At 56.7% G+C, this 18,136-nt stretch overlaps 1 protein-coding gene and 1 long non-coding RNA gene across 5 annotated transcripts; one reads left to right on the plus strand and one right to left on the minus strand.

The window, feature by feature from the left end:
- Window positions 1-242: 242 nt before the first annotated feature.
- On the minus strand, window positions 243-15,338 carry CACNB3 (calcium voltage-gated channel auxiliary subunit beta 3). Of its 4 annotated transcripts, none has more exons than XM_033222243.1 (13): window positions 10,488-12,217; window positions 5,672-5,794; window positions 5,335-5,457; window positions 4,758-4,873; window positions 4,389-4,453; window positions 4,154-4,173; window positions 3,876-3,956; window positions 3,625-3,683; window positions 3,349-3,458; window positions 2,592-2,743; window positions 2,331-2,426; window positions 2,062-2,211; window positions 243-1,600 (listed from the first exon to the last, which is right to left on the minus strand). In XM_033222243.1, exons 1-13 carry the CDS (start codon window positions 10,530-10,532, stop codon window positions 1,286-1,288), a joined length of 1,455 nt encoding a protein of 484 aa, XP_033078134.1. In that variant the 5' UTR covers window positions 10,533-12,217; the 3' UTR covers window positions 243-1,285. The 4 variants fall into 4 exon arrangements, with proteins under 4 accessions (XP_033078134.1, XP_033078133.1, XP_033078136.1 ...); XM_033222242.1 differs by lacking the exon at window positions 10,488-12,217 and adding an exon at window positions 9,518-10,468; XM_033222245.1 differs by lacking the exon at window positions 10,488-12,217 and adding an exon at window positions 15,224-15,338 and having other exon boundaries at window positions 251-1,600.
- Window positions 14,320-17,429, plus strand: LOC117090195. The gene is made up of 3 exons (XR_004439927.1): window positions 14,320-14,375; window positions 15,104-16,434; window positions 16,808-17,429. It is a non-coding gene; the product is annotated as an uncharacterized LOC117090195 (long non-coding RNA).
- Window positions 17,430-18,136: the final 707 nt, after the last annotated feature.

The raw sequence follows: 18,136 nt of genomic DNA on the forward strand, positions 1-18,136 counted from the left end.
TAGTGTAAAGCCGTGACCAAGCGTCTTCTTCCCCACATCCCAGGACAAGCCCCTTTCATGCTGCTGGATGTCTCCCTCCTGTCACCTGGGCATGAGGAGTGGGGATGCCTGGGAGTAGAGTGCCTCCCCAGCTCTGCCTTTGTCCCCTTCCCGCTGTACAGATTCTCTGAGAGAAGGGCGGCCCGAACACCTTTCCCTCCACCAGACTTGGGCCGCATCACAGACAGAACAGAAGCCTGAGGGACTGTGCATGATGTTTATTAGTGATGACAGTGAGGTGAGGCAGGGGCTTGTGGAGCATGCTCTGTAGGTCACACACTAGAGCCATGAGGCGAGAGTAGCCAGGGAGACAGGTCCTCTGTGCCCTGTCTCTCCCCATCTAACCCTAACCTAACAAGCGGCAGCTATGAGTCAGGGAACCAAGTCTGGAGCCCGGTTCTCCCAGGATGTATGAGGGACAAGAACAGAAATGACAGGATGCAGGGCCAAAGAATGAGAAAGGCAAGGAGGCCCCCATAAGTTCTCTGCTACACACACCCTCCTTCCCCAAACCCCCATCCAGGTTAGCTCCCGTCTGCCACTTGGCTTCACCATGCTCCTGGCCCCTGGTCCTGTCACATGTTAAGAAGCTTCCTGGCAGAGTGAGGAGAGCCCTTCCCTCCAAGAGCTTCGGCTGTGAGCTCTCTCTGGCCCAAGTGTGGCCAGCCTGCTGCTCCAGTCTTGGATGTGGATGCCCCACCCCAGCAGATGGATAGGTGTGCCACCCCGGGGGGGCTTTGATTGTCTCATTTCTAATATGTGGCAGTGAGGTGACTGGAGGCCCTCGGATGCCAAAGCAGTCCCTTGACTGTCAGGACTTGTGCCTGCTCAGGGACCTTGTTTCTTCCTCATGCCATGGTGCCCACACCCCACCTTTTGTCACTTTGATGGGGCATCCCTTCCCTGAGTCTGGTGGGAAGGCCCCTGCTAAGGGGATCCTGGCTTGAGGGCACTGCCCAGTGGGGCAGCTTCCTGTGTGGGAGAAGAGGAAGGTGCCAGGGGTACAGAACACACAGCTAGTACCTGGAATGGGAGCCTAGTAGGGGTCACTGCCCAGGAGGTGAGGGGGGCCCCCTGTTTCTCCCAGAACCTTGGGACCACAGGCAGCCCTGAAGCTGGGGCTGAGCAGGGGGTTTTGGGGGCTGAGCCTAATGCCAGCCTAATGCCAGTCTAACGCCACCCTGCCTGGAGTGGGCCCCCCGGCCAGCTGTGCCTGTGCCTGCCAGGGTAGGGCAGCAGGAGGCTGTCAGTAGCTATCCTTGGGCCAAGGCCGGTTGCGCTGCCAGTTCCGGTCATTGTGGTTGTGCTCCGAGTCCTGGGCTAGAAGCCGGTCTTGGGGGTCATGCCCGTTAGCACTAGGCAGCCCTGAGGTGTGTTGGCGGTGAGGCTGGTACAGGTCCTGGTAGGCATCTGCATAGTCCTCCTCCAGGTGGCGGGAGCTACGCTGCGAAGATCCTGTCCAGGCTTGGCGGGAGCTCTCGCTGGCCTCATCGGAAGGCATCAAGCTGTCCCGCTCGAGGGGAGAGTGCTCCTCGCCACGCTCCCCGAGCAGCTGCTGGTTCTGGGGGCCACACAACAGCTCTGAGTGAGGCAGTACAGACCTCACCTTGTCCTCTGGTAAGGTGCGAGATTCTTCCCCCCTCAACTCTCAATTCCCTGGTACAGGAATTAGTGCAAGGAAGAAGCATGCTGGAGCATTTTTCCTCTTCCGAGAGAGAAAACTGGAGCTTCGACTCCCGCAAAATTCAGGCTCTGCCTTCAAGGCAGCCGGGGAGAAGATTTGGAGATTGTGTTTCTCTTGACCCCCAGGAAACTAATCTCTGATGTATCCATCTCATTGATTGATTCCCTCTCTCCTCAGGAAGCTCCTTTGCCCGTCTGCACTAGCTCTGTACAGCAGAGCTGAGAATTCTATAATCCTTTGGCATGCTGAACTGGAGGCCAAGGACAGTCCTCTGAGCAGGGAGGGGCAGTGCTTTGGCTGGCTTAGCTTGAGCATCTCTGCCCACTGGAAATGGTTACCTGAAGTCCGGGGATGACACTGGGAGGACCCAGAAGTCCAGAGCCAGGGGCTGGGTGGTGCGTAGCCCGCCAGTAAACCTCCAGGTACTCGGCCAGGTGCTCACAGGCATCCTCCAGCTGGTTCTCATCCAGAATCACATCAAATGACTCCTGAGGAGGGGGAGGAAGGCGCAACATTGGTTTCCCTTCAGCAGCAGCCCCCAACCCATCTCTGTCACTGCTGCAGCCCTGGGGGAGTGGGCACAGGAGGAGGTGACCCAGGCACTCACCGGTGGACACTGAACCAGCTTATCGTATGCCATCATCTGTACGGTCAGGTGCTTCATCTGTGACTTCCCCCGGGAACGAATGAGACGCTGGAGTACCTAAGCGGGGAGGGCAGAGCTAGGCCTGGAGTCTCTCAGGACTCTGGGTACAGCTAGGCATTTCCTCCACTTGTGGCATCAGTAGCAGGGGAGGATGACTCAGAGTTATCCTACATTCTAGTAGGGTAGCCCTGTGGGCCTCCTCCATGACCCCAGCTGACTTACCTTTGGTGAGGACACTTTGACAAAAACGATGATGGGGGCCAGCGAGGTCTTGGCCAGCTGTGCTGGGTGGTTGATGGTGTCAGCGTCCAACACTACTAGCTGCAGGGATTTGGCCAGCTCAAATATGCGCTCGATCTCACTCTGTACTTCCGCTACGGAGGGAGGCAGCAGCAGCAGTGCTCACCAGGAGCTCTGCCCACTGCTCACTCCAGCAGGCTTTGAGGGCTCCCAAATGGTGGACAGGAAGGAATTGGAGGGAAAGGGCATTGATCGAAGCCTGGGCAGGCAGAGGAATGGGAATTGAGGAGGAGGGGTGTGTTCTTGCCAATCCTGGGGGCAGGTAGAGGAGTTGGGCAGAAAGACAAGGAGGCAAGGAAGAGAAAAGGAGGAGGGGCCAGGCATGGTGGCTCATGCCTGCAATCCCAGCATTTTGGGAGGCCAAGGTGGGCCAATCACTTGAGGTCAGGAGTTTGAGATCAGCCTGGCCAAACCCTGTGTCTACTAAAAATGCAAAAATTAGCCAGGGATGGTGGTGGGCACCTGTAGTCCCAGCTACTCAGGAGGCTGAGGTGGGAAGATTGCTTGAACCCAGGAGGTGGAGGTTGCAGTGAGCCGAGATCTCACCACTGCACTCCAGCCTGAGCGACAGAGTGAGACTCCATCTCAGAAAAAAAAAAAAAAAAAGAAAGAAAAGGGAGGAAGGGGGTTCTCACTGGTGCTTGAGTGGGCACAGAAGCAGGTGGCGGGGACTTCTCACCAATGCTAGAGCGGGCAGAGGAGCGCTCAATGATGGTCCTCTTGCCAGGATTGTTGAGCACAGATCGCTTTGCCAAGGAGAGGTCGGCTGTGACTCGAGTGATGGAGATCCTGGGGTGGGAGTGGAGAATCCCAGCTAGCTTCTAAACCTGTGCCTCAGCCTCTCCTTACCCAGCTCCCACTAACTCTTCCCTTAGAGAAGACTTGCTACAGCATCTGGAAGTAGGCCATGAGCTTCTCCTTGGTTCTCAGGCTACCTCAGGCCAGGGCAGCTTACCTGCCATCAAATCTGTGTTTTAGGAAGTCAAAGAGAGCCTTCTGCATCATGTCTGTGACCTGGTGGGTGGACATGGCACTGATGAAGGGCCCTTTTGGAGAGAGGCAGCCTCCCCACGCATGGCCCCAGAGTGGACGTCCTCCACATACAGACCCTGGAGGGGAGGAGATAGACCCCTTCCACTTTCCCTAGGGACTTCCTGTGGCAGGCTTGGTAGAGGTGACTCTTTGGGGTCAAGGACCTTCCCTCACCTCATAACCTTTCAGAGAGGGTCCAACCAACACCACAGGCCGCATGGAGGGCACCACGTCATATGGGGGAACATGTTCCGCCTGCAAAATGGACATGAGGTCAGTAGAAACCATGGCCCTGGTGCCTGTCTCATGCCTGGTTGGTGTCAAGGCAGATCCAGAGGTTCTGGGCTCCCTCCCTTCTCTGTTCTGCCCTCCAACAATGACTGCCTAGAACACTGTCCCCAGAGCCATAAGCCATGATCCCCCCCCAGCCCAGGTCCCGTTCCTTGACTCACCTGCTTTTGCTTCTGCTTGGCTTTTCGGAAAAGGAAATACAAGATTAAAGTTGGTGAAGGGGGAAAGGTCCCTGGGGGCACGGTATCCCCATCCCCAGGGAGATACTGGCTTCTCCCCACCCCTTCTGATCCCTCCACAAAACCCCTTCCCACACAGTTCACTTGGCAGAATCCCCCCTTTCCCTGTGTCTTAGCTACCCAGCTACCCAAAATGGGTGGGTTGAGGGGAGGCTACCTAGAGATGGTGGAGGGGAGCGTCGGTTGCCAATGTCACTCAGGCTGGAAGGGTTCCCGGATCTCCTGAGAAGAAAGGGAGGCGAGAGAGAGGGAGAGAAGAATGTGTCGCTGTGTACGTATGTTCTATGCATTATTTAACAATTGTACACATTTCCATATGGTTTATCTAGTGAGACAGGTGTACATGCAATATGTGTGCATTCGTGTGTGTGTTTGTAGATTTGTTTAGTGTGAGTGTGTAGAGCCGGGCATTTGTGCATGTGTATTTCAGGGGGATATGCATGTGTGTGGCATGCATGACGACGTGTCCTGTGGGTACAGTTCAAGTGTTCGGGGTGTGTTTACTGAGTCACAGCCCAACTCTCACCTGGCCTTCTGCTCCTGTTTGAGCCGGATGCTCTCCAGGCGTTGGGGGCTGGGGATGAAAGCGATGTCCCCGCCCTCTTTCACTAGCCGCCCGATCCACCAGTCATTGCTGTACTTCTGGGGGTGGGTGGAGCAGGAAGGAGTGGTGAGAGGAGCGCCCTGCCCAAGTCCTGGTTCTTCAATGTGAAGAAGCCAGCGAGGCAGTCACTGAGCTGGTCTAAGGAATGCAATGCAAGGGGCGGTGGGCAGAAGGGGCCGGGGAAAGGGCAGCCAAGTTCGGGCCACCCAGGATTTCTGAGTGAGGCACTGCAGCTGTCATAGGGGACCTCGGAGGCAGCTAATCTAACTGCTCACTTGATGGACATGGAGACTGAGGCCCAAGCCAGGTCTCAGAAGGATGGAGACCCTGGGGATGAGGTCTTAGATATGAGGGGTGGACAGGTGTCTGTTAAGGAGAAGAGCTGATTAGCTTGGGGAATTAGACTGAGGACTGAAGTAAGAAGCATTGGGATCTGGGGCAAGAGCAAGAAAATGAAGTGTCAGAGGCTTAGAAGTGTTAGAGCACGGGGGTCGATCACCTCTTTAATGTGCAGAAAATCTTTGGCCTCAAAGTTGACTCCAGAGCCCTGGACTGGGCACTCCTCATCCAGTACGCCACAGTAGCTGACATTGGTCCTCACCGCAAATGCCACAGGTTTGTGCTGGAGAATTTGGCCATTAGTGCAAGTGAGAGAAGCCTCGGAGCACCCCTTCCAGCTTCAGTGCCCCAACAGCAGAAGGCAGTGGCCTCTGCCCCTCACACGCACCCTCTCACGCTCAAGGACATCTTGCCCAAGGAACCCTTGGGACTTAGGACCAAGTGCAGGTTTCCACCTAGTTTGGCCTCCTGTCTTGCCCCATGCCCAGAAAGTATACCTTGGCCCTTTCGAGCTGCTGCTGAGCCTGGCTCTCTACTTCACGCCGGGCACTTTCCCGGTCCTCCTCCAGGGAGACGTCTGAGTCCAGAGATGGGCGGCTGGTGTAGGAGTCAGCTGAACCCTGGGTTGGGAAACAGGCTGTGACTCCCAGGCTCTGGCGTGAAGGACGCTATGGAGGCACCCTCCTCATCTTACAGTGTTGCCTCTATTGCCGTTTCTCCATCTCCAAGGGGGTGGCTGGGTCCCTATGGCCCCTCCTATCCCCTGAGAAGGGCCCTGGTGCCTCTGAGGCTACAGGAAAGCTGGCCCCATCTATAGGTGCAAAGATCTGGGCCCCTCCTCCCCCAAGCCTATTAATACTACAGCTTTGAATAGAACCTTCACTTCTCTCTTTCCTCCCTTTTCTCCCCTCTAACATGTCCTCTGAGCTGAGGGAAGGGAGGAGTGCTGAAGATGATGTATTACAAATGATTCTGGATCCAGGAGACCCAGCCCTCTTGTTCACAGCAGCCTGCAAAGAGCAGCCTGGACATCATCCCTTTAAGATGCCTGGCAGGAGTCCAGCCAGCAGTAACAGTCAAGAGACGCTGGTTGGCACAGCACCAGTCCTGAGTGTGGGGATCCAGCCATCTGCCCCCTAAGATCCCACTTTCCCTACTCCAACAAGGCTCTGAAGGCTCTCAAATGGTGAGCCCTTACCCTTCCAGGATGAAGAGGAGGACACAAAGCTGCCAACTCCTAGAAGCTACCTCCCCTTTGCTCTCCCCACCCCCTACTTTTCTTCCTCCCACACCTGCTGGGGCAACTGGCCAGATGTAGGCAGCAAACAAGACACAGACCGAGAAGAACACAAAGCTGTCTCCCTGGACGTAGGTGAGGTTGGGCCATGCCTACCACTTGGCCTACATCTCCCCAGTCCTTTCCCAGGCCCAGGGGACATTGGCCCTAGAAGAAGGCTATGCTGGCCGGGCGCGGTGGCTCAAGCCTGTAATCCCAGCACTTTGGGAGGCCGAGACGGGCAGATCACAAGGTCAGGAGATCGAGACCATCCTGGCTAACACGGTGAAACCCCGTCTCTACTAAAAACTACAAAAAACTAGCCGGGCGAGGTGGCGGCGCCTGTAGTCCCAGCTACCCGGGAGGCTGAGGCAGGAGAATGGCGTGAACCCGGGAGGCGGAGCTTGCAGTGAGCTGAGATCCGGCCACTGCACTCCAGCCCGGGCGACAGAGCGAGACTCCGTCTCAAAAAAAAAAAAAAAAAAAAAAAAAAAGAAGAAGGCTATGCTAGTGCCAGGCAACTCAGCTATGGAGCAGGACCCTGGGGATGTGGGGAGTGGGTAACATGAGCAAGGAGAGTCTCTGAGTCCTGCCCATAGGAAAGGTCTTAGGCAATGAGGGTGCATTTGAGGGTCACAGAGCTCAGCTTCAAGGCCATGAGGGAGAGGCACAAATGAGTAAGGGATGCTGGACTTCAAGACAAGAGCCCAGAGGTTAGGATGTCTGGGTTTCCTCCTCTGCCTAGGGAAAGAGTCTTTCGTTTCCTGTCTCAGTATTCCCTCTCTGTGGGGAGAAGCCTCAAGTGATACTTCCCACAATTCTGAGATGCCAGTGGCAGAGAGCAGGGATAAGCCTAAATAAGGGGTTCATGCAGGAGTGTGTGTGTGTATAGGGGAAGGGGCTTTAGAATGTCCTTGGGTGGAGGAATATTCTCTCAAGCTCACTGGGCACGACCACCTACAGAAGGCAGCAGGGGCCAGACTCTCAGAGGAGAAGGCAAAATCACATACCTGCTGTCCACTGTGCCCTCTACCCCCACCCTGCCTTGGGCAAGAGGGCTGTTCAGCTAAGGGTCAGCCCAGGCTCTCGAGCCTTAGGCTAAAAACAGTGTCTATAGTACACCAAAGGCCTGAAGATAGCACAAGGGGGAAAGATCTTTCGTTTTACAGAAGAGTAGAGTCTGCCGGCTGTCCCTCATTTCTCCTGAGAACAAAATGAGGCTGGATGGCAGCAGGAAAAGTGGGGGTTGAACCCCAGAAATAATCTTGGCACAGGGTGAGGGACCGCCTTCCTAGGGGTCTTAGGACACAAGAGAAACCTCTGTGGGATGCTGGTATCTGAAGCGACCAGACAGGGGCCAATAGGCTGGGAGGCAGAAGGCAAGGCAGATGACCACTCACTTTGGTACAGATACATCGGGTACCTCCCAGAAGCCCAGCACCATGCTAAAAGAGGAGTCTGACCTTTTCTGCCTGTGCTCCAGACTCCCAGCCCAATTTAGTAATCTTTATTTTTATTATTTTATTTATTTACTTAGAGATAGGTCTTGCTCTGTCACGCAGACTGGAGTGCAGTGGCACAATCGTGGCTCACTGTAGCCTTGAACTCCTGGGCTCAAGCGATCCTCCTGTCTCCTGAGTAGCTAGGACTATAGGCATGCACTACCATGCCTACTAGTTTTTGGTAGAGACAGGATCTTGCTATTTTGCCTAGGCTGGTCTCAAACTCCTGGGCTTAAGCCATCTTCCTACCTTAGCCTCGCAAAGCACTGGGACTATAGGCATGAGTCTCTGCGCCTGGTTTAATTTAGTAATTTTTTTTTTTTGAGACGGAGTCTTACTGTGATGCCCAGGCTGGAGTGTAATGGCGTGATGTTGGCTCACTGCAACCTCTGCCTCCAGGGTTCAAGCATTTCTCCTGCCCCAGCCTCCTGAGTAGTTGGGACTACAGGCATGCGCCACCATGCCAGGCTAATTTCTGTATTTTTAGTAGACACGGGCTTTCACCATATTGGCCAGGCTGGTTTCCAACTCCTGACCTCAAGTGATCCGCCCGGCTCGGCCACCCAAAGCGCTGGGATTACAGGCCTGAGCTACCTTGCGGCCTAATTTAGTAGTAATAACGCCTGGGGCATCTGGGGTTACCTGACCTCTCACCCTGGGATGGGAATCACAGGATCTCTCCCTAAACATTTAATGAGTTGTGCTCAGAATGGAAGCCCCTCTCCATTACTCCCAAGTCCTCCAGGCTAACTCATCTCTCGTGCTCTGGTATTACTTGGGGAGGCCAGGGCTGCCCGGCCAGGCATGATCTAGGGCCTTACCTTTCCTGTACCCTGCTACGCCAAAAGAGCCAGAGTGTCAGTACTTTGGAGCTGCCAAGAGTTGGCACAGTGCCCTGGTGGTGCCCCCCTTGCCTAGTGAGTGTGTGGGCAGGCTGCAGCTCCTCTCTTGCCTGGCACGGGGGAAGAAGAGGAGGGAGATGAGCCGTTGGATTTATTTAGAGCCTGATCTCCCTCCTACTGCTTCAGAGGGGGCCTCAGGGAGAGCAAGGAGCCAGGCAAGAGAAAGGGAAGTGGGGGAGGGTGATCAGGAGCCAGAGAGAGATGGGAGGGAGCAATGGGTCAGCAGGCTGCCCTCCAACACCATCCACATGTCAGTCTGTTACTTGCAATAGCCCTTGCCTTCTCACCAGGGATGGGAAGAACCTCCTAGGGCCCTCCAGCCCCACAGAGAGGTTTGTTCTCAAGCTCACCTTGGCACCCTGGGCTATACCAGCTGTTCCTTCAACTGTCAGAAAGAGGTGTCCACCAGAGCCTTGAAAATGATCTGCTCTAGCAGCCATATAATTACCCCAAAGGCCCCATGGAGAATTGGGCCCAGAAGGAACCCAGTCCCAGAAACGGACAGTTGCCTATTCTGAGCATCAGCACTCATCTATCCTGGGCCTGGCAGCAAGTGATGGGAGAAGAATGGAACATACTCCTCTTTCCGACCCAGGGGTGCTCCAACCTATTGGGTCCCCTTCCAAGCCATCTACTGGTCCAATCCTAAGGAGGCCTTCTTACAGGACATTTGAGGGAAAGCTGGCAGCTCCAAGGGTCTGAGCAGCTGCTCTGCATTCTTGCCCCATCTTTCCAGGCACTCTCCCTGCTGTCTGAGCTCCGGGAATCACTGCTTAATGAGCTGATTTGTCTCAGTGGGTCAGGAGATAAAAGCAAAGAGGAGAATTAAATATTTATTGGTTGCCTGTTTCTCTGAGCAAAGCGCATCCTCTCCATCCCCAGGCCCTCAGCTCCTCTGGCCTCACCTCCAGGCCCTCCATGCTGGGCAAGAGCTCAGGATGCCCGCTGCTCAGAGGAAGCCTCAGCAGGGGGCTGTGGAATGGATGGGGCTCAGTCACCTGGCCTACCCATGTGCTGGGTGCCCAGGTTTCAGCCTGAGAGAGAAACTGGGCTAAAGAAAGGGTGAGGAGATGAGGCAATGCGCAGAGATGGAGAGGGTAGAAGGGAATAATGGAGCTCCTCAAGTTTTAGGATCCCTCTGTCTAAAGAGGCTGGTCCCTGGCTCCCTGGTGTCCTCTCAGCTCCCTAATGTGTTGTTTGCTTGAGGCACAAGAGGTCCGGAATGTCTGCCTCCCCAACTACCTCGGCGGCTCTCCTAGCTGTTGTGTTCAGACCCCAGAAATCCAGAATTTGGAACTCCACACTTGGCGTGTTCCCTCTCCAGAGCCTCTGTGCCCTCGGCCCCCAGCCCTGCCTCCTCCCACCCCTCTTTCCTGGGCCTTGGAGCCACCTGCTTGAGCCCTTTCCCTATACTGCCCCCTCTCTGCACACACCCGATGCCCCAGGGTCTGAGTCTGGGTCGCTAGGGAGCGCTTGGCATGAAAATCCATCTCCCCACGTTTTTAGAGCGCCCCCCTACACACCCTGCCCTGCCACTGAGGCGTTTTTCAAAGTCCTGAACTGGGGGAAGGGTTGAAGGGAGAGGAGGTGTCACCCCAACTTCCCTGCCCCCACCCTCACCGTGGGCACTCACCGCCTCCGAGTCCTCAAACCCGGGCACGTAGGAGTCGTCATACATGGGGGAGTCCGGGTGGGGGAAGCGAGCGGCGCCGGGGGCGGGAGCGGCCCGGAGGCAGGGGCGAGGACTGCGGGCCGCGCCCGGGAGATGCCACGGAGCCCCGCAGCCCTGCGGGCGGCGGCGGGGAGCGAGAGAGCGCGAAGGAGGGAGCGAGCCGCGAAGACCAGCTGCTCGGAGCTCAAATCACCGCTCCCCCCACCCCACCCCCCCAAACCCAGCCGGTCCCACCCCGAGCGCGGCTGAGGAATCTGGCGCCCGCTCCTACAACAATAGTGCCCGCCCACCTGACCCCCTCCCTGGGAGAAGGCGGGGGTGGCGGCCACCGGGGAGCCCGGGCCAGGCCGGGAGAGGGGAACGGACCCGTGCTGGGTGGAAGGTGGGTCCCCGAGCACCTACGGGGCCTTGGCGGCAGGGAGGAAGGGGAGGAGAGGCTGCGGGCGGGGCGGATCCAGGCAGGGAGGAGGCGGGGCGAGGAGAGATGCGGAGACAGAGACGCTCGGCAACCCAGGAACTACTCCGCCGGGAAACAAAGGGCTGCGGCGGGGGAGGGAGGGGGCGCTGAGACCGCGAGGAAGACGCGACCCGGGCGGAGACTGGAGAGGGCGCAGGTGTCGAGGAAGCCGGAGAGAGAAAGGCAGAGGGAGGATGAGGAGGACAGGAAAATGGGGAGACCCTGGGAGACAGAAGAGGCGCGGGAACAAGCGGCAGACAGGGGAGGGGTCCCAGGCGACAGCAGTGCGGATCTGGGCCCGTGCGTCCCGGAGGCTCCGAAAGCAAACCCCGCAGTAGTCCCGGGGAGGAATGGGCTTAGTGCCCCCAGGCTAATGCCAGGACGGCAACTCCTGCCCCAGCAGGTGCCCGGCCCCCTCAGTACGGGAACGCTGCGGCAAAGGCGGTGTTGCCTAGCCCTTGAGAAGGGGGGAACTTTCCGTGAGCTGGGTAGGCCTCCCCACACCTGTTGCACAGATAGATTTCGTCTTAGTCCGGCCAGGATGGGGGTTCCCTTCCCCACTTCCCTGCCAAGGATCGTGCCAGACAGTGCCAAGGCATCCGTGGGAACTGGGTCAGAAAGGGGCTGTTTTAGGTGAGCCTAAAGGGAGGGGAGAGAAACCAGAGGGTGGTGGTAGGGGATAGTTGTGGGTGGGATCCTGGCTACACTGGGATTGGGAGAGGAAAGGGCCAGTCTCCTCAGAGTCACTAGGGTAAGGCCAGATTCTCCCCTCAGCAGAAGGGCTTGTACCACTGTGCACCACTCAGTCTCCTTCACAGGAACACTGAGATTTGAGGTAAGAGAGCCGCAGCCCTTATATCGAGGAAACTTTCCCCAAAGATCCACCTATTTGAGCTCTCTCCTTTTTTCATCTCCTGAGCAAAATTCCTTCTTTGATTTTTGACTGCCTACCTTTGTGCCCCACAAGGAGGACGTCCATAGACAGGGGTACACTTGGAGGCCCCCTGGTGCCCATGCCCTTGGCCCTGAGCTCAGTCCTTTTCCTTTCCCAATTTCTCACACCCGGGAGTTCAGCAATCTGCTCATCCCTCCTAGGCTTGAGGAGAATCAGACATCCAAAACTCTGACATAGCTTAGTAAGATTTATGGTAGAAGGCACTGTGCATGGGAGAGAGAAAGCCCACCCAAACCAAGCGGCTTCCCACCTGTGTCACTTATCGGTGTTATCTTAGCAAGAAAAAGAAGAGGCATCGGCCGGGCGCGGTGGCTCAAGCCTGTAATCCCAGCACTTTGGGAGGCCGAGACGGGCGGATCACGAGGTCAGGAGATCGAGACCATCCTGGCGAACACGGTGAAACCCCGTCTCTACTAAAAATACAAAAACTAGCCGGGCGAGGTGGCGGGCGCCTGTAGTCCCAGCTACTTGGGAGGCTGAGGCAGGAGAATGGCGTAAACCTGGGAGACGGAGCTTGCAGTGAGCTGAGATCCGGCCACTGCACTCCAGTCCGGGCGACAGAGCGAGACTCTGCCTCAAAAAAAGAAAAAAATAAAATAAAAAGAAGAGGCTTCATCTTCAGACTGACATCTTTAGTCTGTCTGCTGTGGGTGGCCCAGAGTAGCCCTGCCCAGCACCTTCCTCATGCTGGGTTTGACAAAACAACTTTGTTACAGCCCCTGTGGCTGAAGGGACGTCGCTATTGGGGGAGGCAGTCAGCTTTCACAGTTGCCTCTCCTGAGTCCAGCACCAATTGGGGTTTGGTCATATACTGGATTCGTATTGGAAGTTCCCAGACACTGTCCACTTTTGTGCCCTCACCCAGTTACTCAGTATTCCTTGTATCCCCCTCTTTCATCCTTTCTTTTCAATTCCTTCTGTCTTTCAGGGGCCCAGAGAGGTGTCAGAGAGTAAGACCCTCAAGGTGCTTTTCTCCTGGGAGATGGTTCTGATGAAGAAAGCAGTGGCGGAGGCAGCTGCTTCTCTTCCCATCCCTGCATCCACTCTCTTGGCCTCTCCTTTTGGGACTCTCCCACCCACAGAAGGTCCTGGGGCTGTAGGTAACAGCGGATCTGCCATGGGCAGCACTCCTTCCTCACACTCCTTGTAATCTCCTGCCACAAGGTTGTCTAAGTCTGCTCCTGAGGCATGTGTTGCCATGCCAACCATCCCCAGGAGATGGGTTCAAGTTCCTCATACCTGGCCCTTCCCCTGGGTCCTGTAGGAGCTTCAGAACTTCCTTCCTTCTCCTCATATCTCTGGGTTGCTACCCAATGCCCCTTTCCTTTCTCATCTCACCCACATCTGCCTACTCCAGTTCTAATGCCAACTTGGTGACTTCTTGTCCTGTGACACGACATGTGCCTGTCAGTATCCATGTAGCGCTAACCTCTTTTCTTTTTCATAGCTGGGCATAAAGGGAGAGAGCTGAGGGCAATAAAGGATCAGGGGAGAGGATCCTCCTGCTGATTCTTTCTAGGAGAGAGTTGTTAGACTGGCAGCTGGCAGGTACCCAAGTCATGGAAGTAAGACATAAGAGGAAAACCCTGAATAATCAGGTTTGGGAGCTGGAGTTCTTGGGAGGTTTCAGAATATATTCTAGCTTCTCCTGTAAGTGCACCAGGAAGCTGGGCAGATCCCAGTCCCTGGGCACTGAATGGGGAAACTGAGGCAGAAGCTAGGCCTTTTGGGAAGACTTAAAGAATCCTCCCCAGCAGTTTTTAAGATCTGGACCAGATAGAGGCCCCTACCATTCTGGCTGCTAGGGAACTCGGGGACAGGCACTAGGGGAGCTTGGCAGAGCCCTTCTTGTAATCTAGCCCCTTTTTTTCTGGCTTCCCGGTCAGTCCTCTCCTCCCATCCAATCCCAGTACTAGGAAGCTGCCAGCTCTGGCCACTCCCTCCTCTCTAACCCGGTGCCTCTTCCACCCCTGGTCTCACTTCGTCCGGTTTCCCTCCCTCCCCGTCGGTGCAGTCTCACCCAAACGCATGCCCCCTTCCTAGCTTGGAGCGGAGCTCTCCTCCCATCCAGTGGGGAACCCCCCTCCCCCGACCCCCTCCCCCCACCACGGTTACCTCGTTCAGCAAGAAGGTTGCACTGGAGTCAGAAAAAGACATAGACCAGGCTAGCGGCCTCTCCCCCTCCCCCGGGCCAGGGGCTCCGAGGCGGGAGCAGAATCCGGCCGCTGCTCTGCACGCTGCTCCCGCCTGTACGCCTGGCCTCGCCCCACGCCCGCCCGGCTCCGCCGCCTGCTCCCTTCCCTCTCTCCTGGTTCCCTCCCTCTTTCTCCTCCCTCCTCCCTCCCTCCCTCTCCCTTCCTTTCTCACCGCCTCTGTCAGTCTCTGGCTCTCCCTGACTTTCAGCCCAGCCTCTTTCTCCACTTCCGTCTCTCCTAAGGTCTCCGTTCTGTTTTTCCGTGTGTCTCCCACTGTCCTTCCATCCCCACGTCACACCCTCGCTCCTCAGCTTCCCCTGCCCCTCTGCTTCTTCCCTAAAGTCCTCCCGAGAAAGGGTAGGGTCTCTGGAGCTTCCGCCGCCGCAAGCAGAAGGGCAGGAACAGCTCCAGGGCTGGCCCAGCACCTGAGCTCTTGGCGGAAGCTTCTGCGCCCTCCCGGCCCTGCTCTGCGCGCTGGGCGCCCATCCTCCGGCAGCGCCTGCGACCCCGACCTCGGCGGGGAAAAGGACAGAAAAGCAAGAGTGCTGGTGCTCGGCTCGCCTTCCCAAGCGTCAAGGCGCCCATCTACCCCTCCCCGGCTCGGCCCTGTGTCTCCAGCGGGATCGGCATCCCTGTGGAGACAGCCCAGCTGGGATCGCCCCGCGCCCGCGGAGTCTCTGCTGTCTCTCTCTCTCCCGAGTTCTGGTGCCCCGGGTCTCAGCTCCGCGAAGGGGAAGGGCGAGGCCAAGCGACGCGGCTCCCTCTAGACCGGCTGCAGCGCCCTGGGTTCGCTGGCCCGGCGGCTGCACGCGCCCTCCAGGTGGCGGCACCGCCTGGAGTCCGGTCCCAGGGCCGCGGGGTCCGGCCCTGCCAGCAGGCGGCGCTGCTCGGGCCAGAGCAGAGGGGACGCACCCTGGATCCAGACACCGCCCAAGCCCAGGACGAACCCCTCTCCCCCTCCTTTCTCCAGGAACTGCAGTCCCATCTCGAGACCCCCAGTAGGAGTCCCCAGGCTGCCCACTACTTATCCCCACCCCGTAGGGCAGCTTCGAGACACCCGTGCCCCTCCGGGACCCTAGCCCGTCCCTACCTCCATCCTGGTCTCGAGGGGCTCCCCAACTAAGCCGGGCAGCGTCCTGGCCGGGACTGGGCAGCAGGGAGTACAGAGTCGCGGGACCGCTCCTCGGGTCAGTACCCCTCCCGCCCCTTTCTGCGGGTGCGTCAAACAGGACAAGCCCAAGTTCTGGCGGGGGAAGGGGGAGCGGGGGTGTAGTCCCAGTTGGCTGTCTCTCTGGACCCTTCTGAGCGGACAGACCGCTCATTGGTCCCTTCACATCCCCAACGCCCCCATGCTGGACCCTTTTCCAGACCAAAGACAGCACCTGGGGCGGGGAGCGACGGACCCCCTTCATGGAGACAGACACACGCTGACCCAGGTCCCCAACTTCCTCTCAGCATTAACTAGAACTCTCTCCCCTTTCCAGTGGAGGGCGTCCCACCCTTCTTCCCGGCCCTTCTTTTAACCCACTTCCCCTGGGAGTTCTCCGAACCCCTCCCCTCAATGCTCCCATCCCTGGGATCTCGGGAGATTGTTCCTCTCTGCTCAGCTGACCCTCCACTTGCCCCCATTTCTGAGGGAGCTAAGTTGGGGGAGAGTAAATTCTCTCTCCACTCCCGGCTCCTCCCGGGGCTGGATTTAACCTGGAAAGTGCTTTGGGAAGGCACCTCCTCCCCTACTCCCTCTGCAGTCTAGTCTAGTGGATCAGGGAGCCTCTACCACCCACCCATCCCCAAGTTGCTCAGCTTCGACCATTCAGAGGAGAGAAAGAGGTTATGTGTGTGTGTTAAAAATGTGCGTGGAGGTTTTTATGGTTTTGTTTTGTTTTGTTTTGACTCTAGTAGAGGGAGCAAACGCGTTGCCTTTCATTTGGCAAGAAGACCTGGAGGGAGAGAGGGCCCTCCCCACCTACACTCCCCTGCTGACCACAGCTAATGGACTAGCTCCTCTGGGCCCTGCGGCAGCTTAAGTTTCCATAGGAGAAGGGAGGTGCGGGGAGAGGGGATGTTGGTCCAGGCAAGCAGTTGTCCCTGGCTTCCCGCTCCTTCTCTCCTTCCCTCCCTCCACATTCTCTGCCTGAACCTATAGCCTAGAAAGCATCTCTCCACCTTCCACTTTATTTTTATTTATTTATTTATTTATTTTTGAGACGGAGTCTCACTCTGTCGCGTAGGCCGGAGTGCAGTGGCGATCCTTGGCCCACAGCAACCTCCGCTTCCCGGGTTCAAGCGATTCTCCCCCCAGTAGCTGGGGCTACAGGCGTGCCACCATGCCTGGCTAATTATTGTATTTTGGGTAGAGACAAGGTTTCACCATGTTGGCCAGGTTAGTCTCCAACTCTTGACCTCAAGTGATCCGCCCGCCTCAGCCTCCCAAAGTGCTGGGATTACAGGCGTGAGCCACTGCTCCCACTTTGAAATAGAAATATCAATTACTTCTCCCTGAGGCTGGCGCCGAGGCTCACGCCTATAATCCCAGCACTTTGGGAGGCCGAGGCGGGCAGATCGCTTGAGGCTAGGAGTTCGAGACCAGCCTGGCCAACGTGGTGAAATCCTGTCTCTACAAACAATATAAAAATGAGCCCCCAGGCATGGTGGCACACGCCTGTGGTCTTAGCGACTTAGGAGGCTGAGGCAGAGAATTGCTTGAACTCAGGAGGCAGGCCTAGACCGTATCACTGCACTCCAGACTCTGGGGGACAGAGTCTCTGTCTCAAAAAAAAAAAAGAAATTACTGCTCCATGAGCCTGTCACAGGACATCTGAGGTGCACAGGGGCAGTTCCACACCCCTTACTTGTCTTATTTCCACCCCAGCTGCTGGACCACAGGCTCCTTCTCCATCTTGGTCGGCAGGGAAGGTAGGAACTTCAGAGCTGGAGCCAGCAGCCCAGCCTCCAGGTCCCCAGAACTGCCCTCTTCCAGGCCCTTCTCTGTGACGTGACTGGCAGGATTATCCTTCTCCAGGGCCTGCCCAAGACACATATCCTCTTCCTCCCCACTCACACTCCCTCAGGGCTCTCATCTTTGGCTCAGACCTCATAGTGTCTGGGCAGGGCACCCTGCTGAGAGGGGCCTCTACCCTGGATCCATTCCGAGGAGCTATGCCCTCTAGCTTGGCCCATATAGGCCCTGAGCTCAGCAAACAGGCCCCCAGGACTTCCCAGGCAGCCTTCATCCCTTCTCCCTGCTGACCTTGTCCTCAGACCCCCAGATTGTCAGGACTTGGAATATCTGGCAGAGCCCCTGCAAGCCACTCTGGCTAGTCTGTACAGACACAGCTCTGCAGCAGGAGGTAACTGATCTAGAACTGGATTTCAGTCTCCATTTGCCTCCTCAGCAAGGCATAATCTGCACAACTGTGCTTAGTGGCCTTGGTATTTGAAAGTCTGTATACTACAAAGATAGCGATCACCATGTCCATCCCTTTTTATCTTTTCTACCTAGACCAGAAAAAGGTACCTACCCCTTCTCTTCTGAGAAAATCCTGTGGAAGTAGCTTCCACAGGGAATCCCCATTGCCAGTTCCAGATGTAACATCTGGGGGAAGTTCCTCTCACATCAGACCTCAGTGCCTCCTGCTGCAGTGCCTGCTTTTTCTGGGCTCTGCCTCTGGACTCATGGTGTTATTTGATGCTTCGAGGCACTTTCAGATTCCATCCCCTGATGCAGCGTTTGCTATAAATATGTCTGAAGGGTTTCTTGCTGACAGTGCCCAGCAGGATTGCACCCTCCTTCCCAAATCAGGCCTCTGGAGGAACTGGGGAGTCAGCTACAGGTTCAGGACCTAACTCTTGCTCACCCTGGGACAGACAGTATGACTTCTGTGTGCATTTGAGGGCTCCTCCTGGTACCTGGGAAGGAGGGGAAGGTGAGAAGGCTGAGGTGATTGGCTTCATGTCTTGTTGCCCAGAATCCGGCTCAGCCTAGCACATAGTAGGTGCTTGA

This window comes from Trachypithecus francoisi, unplaced genomic scaffold (assembly GCF_009764315.1).
Source record: "Trachypithecus francoisi isolate TF-2019V2 unplaced genomic scaffold, Tfra_2.0 Lachesis_group11, whole genome shotgun sequence".
In the NCBI taxonomy this organism is placed as follows: domain Eukaryota; kingdom Metazoa; phylum Chordata; class Mammalia; order Primates; family Cercopithecidae; genus Trachypithecus; species Trachypithecus francoisi.

Excerpts from the sequence above, each read along its gene's own strand:
- CACNB3 (XM_033222242.1), bottom strand. The coding sequence starts at position 9,571 with ATGCAGAGCAGCTGCTCAGACCCTTGGAGCTGCCAGCTTTCCCTCAAA. Across the intron at positions 5,795-9,517 it reads AGCTTTCCCTCAAATGTCCT|GGTTCAGCTGACTCCTACAC; the intron begins GTAAGAAGGCCT and ends TTCCCAACCCAG. Across the intron at positions 3,459-3,624 it reads AAACACAGATTTGATGGCAG|GATCTCCATCACTCGAGTCA; the intron begins GTAAGCTGCCCT and ends CTCCCACCCCAG.